The 11,956-nt window shown below is 37.5% G+C and overlaps 1 protein-coding gene across 1 annotated transcript; it reads right to left on the bottom strand.

Annotated features, from left to right (window-relative positions):
* Positions 1-379: 379 nt before the first annotated feature.
* Positions 380-11,742, bottom strand: LOC133101750 (killer cell lectin-like receptor 2). Its single transcript, XM_061206681.1, has 6 exons — positions 11,628-11,742; positions 9,639-9,728; positions 7,958-8,200; positions 5,185-5,327; positions 3,182-3,288; positions 380-509 (listed from the first exon to the last, which is right to left on the bottom strand). The coding sequence occupies exons 1-6, from the start codon at positions 11,740-11,742 to the stop codon at positions 380-382; spliced, it is 828 nt and encodes a 275-aa protein (XP_061062664.1).
* Between the last annotated feature and the right edge of the window lie 214 nt (positions 11,743-11,956).

Here is an 11,956-nt window from a genome sequence, read left to right as displayed (position 1 = left end):
CTTTTTGGTTATTAACTGTGATCCCTCAAAGCCAGAGTCTATTGAACTGATTTATCCTATTGATAAGGAAAAGACCCAGGCTATTTATCAGAGCTCTTTAATTGATTGTGTGGGTGTTTCAGGGAAAGAGAGAGTAATTCCTCAAGGCCATTAAAGAGAGGGGTAACTGCTCTCCAAAGACAAAATGATTCTCTCTTCCCCAAGAAGACAGATGGCATCTGATGTCTTCAACCATAGTCCAAAAGAGCATTTTCTTCGTCCTGCATCTCATCTCTGTTTCTACAGTGGACAAAGTCCTGCAGTCAAAAACAAAATTACTACAGGAAACCAACAACAACAAAAAAAGACAAAATTCCATTTCACCTTTTCTCCTTAGTGTCTATTTGAAGCAATCAATTCTCTTCTCACAGATACAATTATAGGTGTTAGAGCAATCAATACTTGTTATTCTTGTTGAGGTTAAAAATGCACATTCTCCTCTCCCAGAAGAAGTCATTATTGCCAAATTACTGTAGAACAGAAAACATGCATGGTCAGCTGTTTAATTCTGAAGCTTACAATAACATAAATCATATTTTTAAGTCTGTTGCCTAAAGATCTGGAATATGGAAATATTAAACATAACTTTATCACTAAAGATTTTCTACCTCTCTTAGCCCACTGAATAGAATAACATCCTCTTGATCACACCCATAATCTCCCATTTTGTTCCACACTGGGAATTTTTGATCAGAGAGTAATATTGCTATGTTGGGATCATGATACAGCAACCTGCTTTCCTCTGTTAATTATTTCAATAAAAGTGAGAGATTTAAAAGGAGAGGAACTAAATTTCTGTGACACAGATAACAAGGTCTCATGTGCATACACTTTAAGGAGAAAAAAGTAGAATTGGAATATAGTCAGAGATGAAGTTGTTTAATTGATGTTTTTATGTGTTTTATTTCTTTTCCTTCCCCACCCTATCACTAACAGTTATTAACTAAAACATGAAAATTCACTGAAAAACATCTAAAGCAGGACCTCTATTTCAGCAAAGTGGTGGAGTAGGTGAGAACTATCTTCCTACTGAAAATAATTTAAAATGCTGAATAAAAACAAATTTTAAAACCTCTTGAATAAGTTAATGAACTGGCAAAAAGCAGATTCACACTCAGGCTGAGGGTTAAGTAAAGATGGAAACCCAGAAGGGTAAGTGAGGCACTGAAGCCAGTTTTTCCCTTAATTGATGTAGCAGGCTGAATAATGAATTCAACCCCGGATGGGGATTCTAAACAGAAAATAAGCTACAAAGTGTTGAGACCAAAGGGATATATCTCCAGTATAAACCACCTTAGAACTGTCTTGAACATTGGATTTAAGTAGAAAAGAAAAAGAATAATCCCACCTAACAATCCAAAAATCACAAACCACCCCTCATGTAATTTGCATTTGCTGTATTACTTAGCAATATTCGAATCTGCTATAGGTAAAAAGAGAAACAATTAAGGAAGATAAATGAAACTAAGTAGCTTGTGAGGCATGGGCAGAAAGTAGGAGATGTGTTAAGTACAGATACGTAAGCTAGTAACCTATGTGACATGTTAGGTGTAGATACAGTAAGTAGAGCCCATGTGTGCTGAACACAGAAAAGGAGGAAAGAATCAAATAGATACAAAATATCGTACATAAAATATACATGATGCACATAGATACTCAACATTCATGAGGTCTTAAGTTAGCCACCCATTGGTGACACTCGTTCTGGCCCTCTGCCTAAGAAACGCAAGTAAAATCCATAGCTGCTCATCAGGTTAATTGGAAAGCTGCAACTCTAACCAGGCTTACATGCTCCTGTATCCGCCCAATAGAGAAAATGTGTGTGCTGGCCACAAGAACCTTCTGTCTGTTGGGCCCCCTTTACTCAAACCCCAAGTCTGGTCCTAGAAACCTTACACCATCGTCAGGGAAGTGTGATGCCACAGAGCCAGGCCACATGAAGAGAGAATAGCTCAGGATCCAGGCGATCCTTTCAACCCACTTGCCCCTCATCCTAAGTGTGACAAACTATCCCATCCCATCCAAGTATGATAAGCTATCCCGTGTCTTTCCCCTTGCATAGCGCTATGTGTTTAAAATGGATTTAATTAACTGTGCAATTTGAGCATCTTATTTTAGCCCTGAAAGTGTTCGCCTGAAAGTGTACTCACAGGCTACGGTTACATCAAGGTTATTTCCTGCATGACATCTCTTGTAGGTTTGCGGCCCAGAACTACACTGCTGGCAGGGTCCAAATTTAGAATTAAAAATGGCTTAGATTCACAATGCTCCAAGGCATCCAACAAAAGCAAATTCTTTCTTGAGGAAGCCACCTTCATCTAAGTCCTCAAATAATTTCCACAGCAGCTCAAAAAAAAAAAAATCACTAAACACTACAAAGAAAATGGCATCATGAACAAAAGTCAGTAGAAGTGATAGGTTAGACCCACAAAACTTCAAATATTAAAGTTATCAGATACCAAATATAAAAGTAGTGTGATTAATGTCTTTCAAGAAATAAAAGACAGCTTGAATATATGAGTAACTAGCAAGAAGATTTGAAAATGTAAGAGAATTCTTAGAAATAAAAAATGTAACAGTTAAGATTTTTTAAAAAATCATTGAACAGTTCAACAGCAGATTATAACTAAACGTAAACCCAAGAGTTTACAAAATACTGCACTTAACAGAAGGACTACAGTGAGGTGTGTGTGTGGGTACGCACGCATGTGTGTATGTTTGAACCTACATTTATGTATATTTATAATTAATATAAACTACTAATTTAAAGGAGTTTCAGATGAATTTTGGGGATACTCAAAACACTCATTCATGGTTGTGGGAGAGATCACCATGGCTAAGTCAGAATGGTCCAATCACATCATATCACCTTACTTTATGATTTGATTTTATTTTGTGTACCTCATAACACATACTTCTGATCATGTGTTTAGCATCACAATTTTATTATTAATAACTCTGTATGACACTTCTCGTCCTTTTTAACTGTACTTCCTGAAACATTTCTTTAATCATTCTCCTTATTCTTACTAATGACCTCTACTTGAAAATGAGTTAAGCCCTGTGAAGCAAGATTCGTTTTAGAAACAATCCTTCCAGCCCAACACCAATATTAGAATTTGAATGCATCCCAGAAACTTACAGTCCAGAAGATATGCCATTGTCAATCCATTTCCACTTACTTTCCCTTTCATTAAATGATAAACCAATCCAGTAGGAACTTCGATAAGTCTGGGATTGAAGGAAGGCCTATAAAGGAAACAAAACTTATCGTGGGACTAAATTCCCATCTGTTAGATGAATGAAAATAAGGACAGGTAAAAGACCCAGCTGTTTCTACGACCAGTAGTCTGCTACTTTCTACATGATCCTTCATCCCTCCTTCCTAAAAAAACCCTCTCTCCCCTCAACCCCTGCATTTTCATTTTCCAAAGTAATTTTCTTCCAGTAGCTTATTCATTTATGTTACAAATGGCTGCCAGTCTCATAGATTATTTAAAGCGTGGAAAAATTTTAAATCTAAATATCTAACAATAGGAGAGTTGTTAAATAATGTATGACACTTTATGAAACCATTCAAAATCATGCTCCAGAAAAAATTTAAAGGTAAAGAAAAATAATCATTACATATTCCAAGTGAAAGAAGGAATCTTCTAAACACATTTATTAAAATAACAAATGTTTGTGGGGACGTGTGCATTACAGCCTTCAGCTTCATAAGAGAAAGACTTGCTGTTGTTCAGTAGTAGGAAGGGGTAAAGGGAAACAGGGCAGTATTTGGAGATATTTACTATGTCCAAAAATGTAATATATCAAAGTGACATAGTACATAATGTCTGATTAAATGACTGAATATATTTTTAAATATAGGTTTAAATTTAACTGTGTTTTACTGCAACAAACATAAAAAATTATTTTATGACTTGACATCATAAATTCTTTTATGTTACAATTTAAAACTTCTACTAGATTTGCATATAAATTTTGTGTTGTTTTTCTAAATGATAAGTAGAGATTTCAGAGATCTTCGCAAACATTTCTCTGTAAAAACACATTTTGTGTGTATGGATAGTTTTTATTAGTAATAAATTTAAAAGATAATTTCAATATTATTGTCGCTGTATTTTCTCTTTTTTACAATTCTTTTTGAAAGATATACGTCTTGATACAATAAATACAAATATTAATCAAGTAAATGTTACCTACAGATGCAATGAAAATCACCATGAAGCTAATTTGTAAAACTGTTACCACTTTTATGTTCCTCATTATTATCTACATTTTGCAAATGGGAAAACTGAGGCCCAGAGAGGTTAAGTAATTTGCCCAAGGTCACCCAGTAAGTAAGTGGCAGAAATGAATTCGGTCCCAGGCAGTTTGGCTCCTGGATTCCTAATAGTAACTACTAGACTTGTTGCCTTTGGGTTCTTAGTTACTGCCTTATAGGAAAAATAACTGCTGGTTCCAGGCTGCAATTTACCAAAGGGTTAAGTGCTTCATCAAAGGAAAGGCATACTTCTCTGTGAGGGGTTCTCCTGCAGAGTCCTAAGAAAAGGAGATGATTGCAAAGACCCCAACTGCAGCTTCAAGGGGGTTTCCATTTTGGAAATAACAATGTTCATCATGATAGAAAACATGTATTGAATGCTTAGTAAATAGCAAGATCACATGCCTATTAGCAGGCAAGGTCTCCTGGGAGACTTTTTAAAAAATTTTTTTTATCTTTGATTCTATGGAAAACAGGAAGGTGTTTGAGAATAGCATTCACCAAGAGGGGAATATTTACTAGGGATTTTGATGAAGTCATAATTAGCCCTTCAATTTCAGTCTTCAAGAAGCAATTCCCACTCCCACCCCCCCCCCCCAGGAGACAGGGCTCCCTGTATTACAGTCTTCATGTTCTTTGGTTCTTACTTTTAAGTACTTAGCTTAACGGAAGGAAAGACCAAAGATATTTCACCAGGAAAAACTTATTTTTTTTTTTTGAGACTCTTAACTATACAATTTTTCTTCACTCAACAGACATAACACAAAGAATAACTGAAGGTTCCTCTTTCTAAACTCCCCCATTTCCTCAGTATCTTGGGCCCAAGGGTGAGAGGCAGAGGCCAAGAGAATAAAAGTACGTGTAACCATCCATGATACCAGTTCGTCTTCATCATCTATCTTCAGAAGAGATGAATTGTAACTTTGGCAAGTCTGTTTACATCCCTTCCAGTCTTTACTTTCAGTGGTAAAGTAGTAACAGTTTACTCCTGGACAGCACCGGTGGCCTTCATTGAGTTTGCCTACAATATACAAGGTGAAGCATTAAATGTCTTTTCATCTGGTATTTTGTTAAGTAGAGCAAGATACTTATCAGCTCTCCATAACTAAAAAATCTTAACAGCTATCACTAATGATCATGTGAGGTTCACCAGAAGTCGGGAACGCCAAGAGACATCTGCATTCCCATATTCATCGCAGCACTGTTCACAACAGTCGAAAAATGGAAACAACACAAATGTCCATCGACGGATGAAGAAAATGTGGTCTATTCCTACAAGGGACTATTACTGAGCCTTAGGAAGGAAGTCCTGCCATGGGTAACAGCATGGACGAAACGTGAAGATAACTATGCTCAGTGAAATAAGCCAATGACAAAGGGCAAATACTGCATGATTCCACTCATATGAGATATAAAAAGTAGTCCAACTCAGAGAAATAGAAAGTAGAAAAGCGGTAGCTGGGGGAGGGGAAATGGGTGGTTGTTCAATGGGTACACAGTTTCCGTTATGCAAGACGAATAAATTCTAGAGATCTGCTGTACACCATAGTCCTTAGAGTCAACAGTACTGAATTGTACACTTAAAAACTTGTTAAACGGGTAGACCTCACGCTAAGTGTTCTTACCACAAAGAAAAAAGGGACATAAGAAAACTTTTGGAGGTGATGGATATATCTAGTACCCTAATTGTGGATGGTTTTACTCATATATACATATGTCTCAACTCATCAAGTTGTATACACTAATTATATGCAGCTTTTTGCATATTAATAATACCTCAATAAAACTGTTTTTAAAATAATAAAATTAAATTAAAAAAATTTTTAGGATTCTGGAATGCCTTCTAGATAAAATTAAAATTATTCTTTGGAATTTTTTCTTTTCCTCATACATAATATACCAAATTAAAATATTATTAATCCTTCAAAGTATGTTTACGATTTTTTTTAAATAAATTTATTTATTTTTGTCTGTGTTGGGCCTTCGTTGCTGCACTTGGGTTTTCTCTAGTTGCAGCGAGCGGGGGCTACTCTTCGTTGCGGTGCGTGGGCTTCTCATTGTGGTGGCTTCTCTTGTTGCAGAGCTCGGGCTCTAGGTGCGCAGGCTTCAGTAGTTGTGGCACGCAGGCTCAGTAGTTGTGGTTCACGGGCTCTAGAGCACAGGCTCAGTAGTTGCGGCATGCGGGCTTAGTTGCTCCGCGGCATGTGGGATCTTCCCAGACCAGGGCTCAAACCCACGTCCCCTGCATTGGCAGGCGGATTCTTAACCACTGTACCACCAGGGAAGTCCCTGTTTATGATTATTTACAGAAGAGAAAAATTGAAAACAGTCTAACAGTCTAATAAAGAAAGCATTTAGGGCTTCCCTGGTGGCGCAGTGGTTGAGAATCTGCCTGCTAATGCAGGGGACACCTGTTCGAGCCCTGGTCTGGGAGGATACCACATGCCGTGGAGCAACTGGGCCCATGAGCCACAATTGCTGAGCCTGTGCGTCTGGAGCCTGTGCTCCGCAACAAGAGAGGCCGCGACAGTGAGAGGCCCGCGCATCGCGATGAAGAGTGGACCCCGCTTGCCGCAACTAGAGAAAGCCCTCGCACAGAAACGAAGACCCAACACAGCCAAAAATAAAAAAATATAAAAATAAATAAATAAATAAATAACATTAAAAAAAAAAAAAGACAGCATTTAAATTGTTACAAATATAATGCAATAACACACAACCACTAACAGACATGCTTGTGAGGAGTATTTAAGACTATGGAAAAATGGTCACAGAAGTGAAAAAAACAAGATGTGAACCTTTCTGCAGTATGATAACCAATTTTTTTATAGGTAGTGAAAAGTAAAGCTAAAGAAACAAAAAAATAAAATATTATTAATTCTTCAATAATAGAGACAGTACATTTCTAGTAACTACCACACCTAAATGATATCAAATAAGCAAAATCTCTTTGCAAACGCTAAATACATATTTAGTAGTTGTTGATTAACCAGGGTGAATCATTGCATCTTATGCATGATAACAGGGTTTACTGTATGAGATTTAATATTATTATCTCTTGGATGTTTTTAATAGTATCATCACACAGAGTTGTACAAACATCAACACTCCAGCAGATCTTGCTGATGTATTGGAGGGAGTATATATTGATCACAAATAGACCAAATATCTGAAGTCAATGCAGAATGGAAACACACACACATACAGTTATATTTACAACAGCATCCAAATGAAAGGCCTTGTGCCCATTTTAGCCTAAGTATATTTTTACTGATAGTCTCCATATTTCATGTCAGCAACAAAGCTGGAGAGCCTGATTTTCCCGCAGGTCCAAAACAATCCAAATTTTCAGGGGTGCTAATATACTATTTCACCTTCTGGGAGCAGAAAGAAAGCAAGAACTGCCATTGACTTTTGGGAAATATAGGGTTCTACTAATCCAAACGTGACTCCTGGGGTCTCAATCCCATGTTTGAAATAAGCAAACCCAAATACCCATATTACACCTAAGAGGCACAAATTAAAAGTTATCTAGCAGACCTGGATCCCTAGCATATAACATAAGTCTGTATTAAGCCTCGAAGCTTTTGGAAGGGGAAGAAGTAATGGAAAATTGTGCCATCTTTCATTCAAGATTTCCTCCATACATACCTATATTTCGCCAAAACTTTGAAAAGATCTCCTCTTGTTTATGACATCCCTTCTTTTTTGTAGCGGGTAAGTCCAGTCCCCTTTCTTGCTGAAGGGTTTTAGTTTTTAGAATATCATATTCTAAATTCTTATTTATCAAAAGTTGCTCCTTTAAGTAGCTCTCATTTTGCATAACATGGTACTTCTGACTGAGGTTCCGTAGAATTTCCTCCTGTTGATGTTTTTCTTGAATATACTGAAAAACTAAAATTAATAGTATAGACACAATTTTTAAAGTACTCATAATGCTTAAATGTTGAACTTTAGGACAGGAGAAAAAAAAATCTCACTTTGACAACCAACCCATTTCATTCCTTTAATTAGTAGTTTTACGTTTAGAAAGTAACACCTCAATAACTTGACCATATAAATTGAAACATCAAATTTCTCACTATATGCCACCTAAGTGTAGAATAAATAAAGCATGATTTCTGAATAAAATTATGATGGTAACATCTAACCATTCAGTTCAGTTTCTAAGTTAGCACAACATTTACAAATAGGTACCAAAGGACAAATCAGTCAACATTTAGCAACACATCTTCTGAGTACGAAAATCTGCACTAGACAACATGAAGAAATAGCACCATTATCACTGGAGCAGATGCAATATCCATAGGAGAAAAGTGAGGAAGATCCAAATAAGTAATTTTGTCTGAGTGCAACATATTGGTAATTTTCCCTAAAGATGTCAAGGAACTCAAATAAAAGATAAAAGGTTGAATTCAAGATCATCTAACGTCCATGCGTAGAATCACTCTTTTTACTAAATCATTTCTTTATTATATATTTAGAAAAAATTAAGAGTAAGTCACGATTTCTTTTGAACAGTTGTTTCTCAAAGAATGTGCATCTGAGATTCACAGTGATCTAAACTTAGAAGGTGGAATACAATAGTCGTTCCCCCTTATCTGTGGTTTCACTTTCCACAGTTTTAGTTACCCTGTCAACCGCAATCTGAAAATATTAAATGGAAAATTCCAGAAATAAGTAATTCATAAGTTTTAAATTGCATGCCATTCTGAGTAGTGTGATGAAATCTCGTGCCATCCCTCTTGTCCTCCCCAGGAAGGGGAATCATTCCTTTGTCGAGCGTATCCTGCCCTTGTCAGTCACTTAGTAGCCATTATCAGATGACTCTCGAGGTATGCGGTGCTTGTACTCAAGTAACCCTTATTTCACTTAATAATGGTCCAAAAGCACAAGAGTAGTGATGCTGGCAATTCAGATATTCTCTTACTGTGCCTAAATTATAAATTAAACTTTATCATAGGTACGTATGAATAGGAAAAAACATAGTATATACAGGGTTCAGTGCTACCTGCAATATCAGGCATCCACTGGGGGTCTTAGAAAGTATTTCCCGTGGAAAAGGGGTCTACTGTACTAAGTCCTGTATCAGAAGTAATGTTACCATGTCTCATACAGAATGGGACAGCTCATTACAGCTTTAGAGATATTGGAATAGGTAAATAAAATGAATGACACTGTGATTATGCCTGGGGAAAAATCACTAAGAAAGAACCACCTGGAACATTCCCTGATTATAGCCATGGAATAATTGATGGAGCATGGTTAATACCTACTCAATTAGTGGTTATTTCTATGACTAAGACTTGAAGGATGTATTTCAATTACTTACTCTTTGTCCCCAACACTGTGGTTGTCATCAATAGAAGTAAACAGAGGGTCCCAAGAGTCACTGCAATGCCACACCAGGGCACTGAAGACTCTTTAAATAAAGAAGGAAGAAAACGATCATTAGGGATAGAGCCTGACCCACTACTCATCTTAACCTGGACACCATTTGAAACATAGAAACAATCGTCTCTGAAAATTTTACAAAAATACATTGTACAAACTGTTTTAATTTGCAATCTAGTAATTATAGTTTTAAAGTTTCAGATTTCTGACTTACAGTCACCCATTTTAGAAATCCTACACACAAGAACAGTCTTGTAGGATTTTTAAAATGCATTCCTTACAAAAACTCAGATGGCAATAAACACAATACACATGTGTGAGAATCCACACTGACATGCATACTTCTTGCTATGATCACAACCAATAATGAAGAGGAAGGAAAAAGCAGTCAATATTCTTGAGAAACTGGTAGCCAATAGTGGGTATGCTGAAGCTGCAAATGTGACTGGGGCCTATCCCTAAAGAACTTTCTAGAAATCGACTTTTCCTTCTTTTTCTTCAATTTTGTTTTTTTCTCTAGCAGTGCTCCATTTTTCCTCCTACTTTTAAGGTCCTCTATATCTGAAAATTGTATCTCTGATGGACACTACATTAAAACAGTAAAAAATTATTCTCAATTTAGAGTTTGTGACACTATTTGAAGGTACAGAGAGAGAACAGAAAAATTAGGATGCCCCTTTTGATTTGAACATTTTTGTTTCTTCATTGCCATTAAGTTTTGGTAAATATTTAAGACACCTGAAAATACCTTTTGTCTAAATAAAAACATTGTTTCTAACGCATATTTTTCATTTCTTCAACATTCCGTAAGACTTTTATTTCTCTAAGATCTGCAATGTTTTCTTTTTTTTTTTTTTTAAGGTTTTTTTTAAATTAATTTATTTATTTTGGCTGCGGGCTCTCTCCAGTTGCAGTGAGCGGGAACCATTCCGCCTTGCGGTGTGCGGGCTTCTCACTGCGGTGGCCTCTCTCTTTGCAGAGCACGGGCTCCAGGCGCCCAGGCTTCAGGAGTTGTGGCTCACAGGCTCCAGAGCGCAGGCCCAGCATTTGTGGCGCACGGGCCCAGTTGCTCCGCGGCATGTGGGATCCTCCCGGACCAGGGCTCGAACCTGTGTCCCCTGCATTGGCAGGCAGATTCTCAACCACTGCACCACCCGGGAAGCCCCTGCAATGTTTTCTTGAGACTCTAGTCTGTCCTTTACTTTTAAAATCCTCATGAGGGAATTCCCTGGCGGTCCAGTGGTTAGGACTCCACGTCTCCACTGCTGGGGGCCCAGGTTCCATCCCTGGTCAGGGAACTATGATCCGGCAAGCCCTTTGGTCCGACCAAAAAAAAAAAAAAAAGTCCTCATGAATTTCTCTTGACCAAATTTGAATGAAAACATTCTATTGGGACTTCCCTCGTGGCGCAGTGGTTAAGAATCCACCTGCCAATGCAGGGGACACGGGTTCGAGCCCTGGTCCGGGAAGATCCCACATGCTGTGGAGCAACTAAGCCCGTGCGCCACAACTACTGAGCCTGCACTCTAGAGCCCACGAGCCACATCTACTGAAGCCCACTACTGAAGCCCACGTGCCTAGAGCCCGTGCTCCGCAACAAGAGAAGCCACCGCAATGAGAAGCCCTCGCACGGCAACGAAGAGTAGACCCCGCTCGCTGCAACTAGAGAAAGCCTGCGCACAGCAACGAAGACCCAACATAGCCAAAAATAAATAAATTTATTTTTTAAAAAAATTCTATTACCTTCTCAAATTTAAAAGAATTAATTTCTCCATTCTCACAAAATTAAAAACAAAAAAGATATTAAAGACCATTATGGTTTCATATTACCAAGAACCTAGAATATAGATAGGAACTTTTTATTTCTAATGTCAGAAGTTTGACAATTCATAAGAGATGGGTGAATCTAGACGCTTCAAACATCTACCTTTTCCGTCAGTCTTGCCAGGGCTTTGAGTACTACCAGGCCTTAATCTGTTTTGTGACTCCGAAGGTGACCGAAGAAATCTCAGGACGGAGTAAGTCACTTCTTGATCACTCATCTCTAAAGTAAAAAGAGGTATGTGTTTTGCATTAAAACTTTGTAACAGAATGATTTCTATCCAAAGAAAAATTAAAAGGTTAGTCTATAGAAACACACCAGGATTAAGATGGATGTGTGTGTGTCTGTGTGTGTGTGTGGACGTGTGTTTATTAACTCCTTCAAGTGCCTAAAGCATGTAGACTGAGCCTGATTTATATAAGAAATGAAAAACT

This window comes from Eubalaena glacialis, chromosome 11, assembly GCF_028564815.1.
Source record: "Eubalaena glacialis isolate mEubGla1 chromosome 11, mEubGla1.1.hap2.+ XY, whole genome shotgun sequence".
Classification (NCBI taxonomy): Eukaryota; Metazoa; Chordata; class Mammalia; order Artiodactyla; family Balaenidae; genus Eubalaena; species Eubalaena glacialis.
This window is presented reverse-complemented; position numbering and strand designations above follow the sequence as displayed.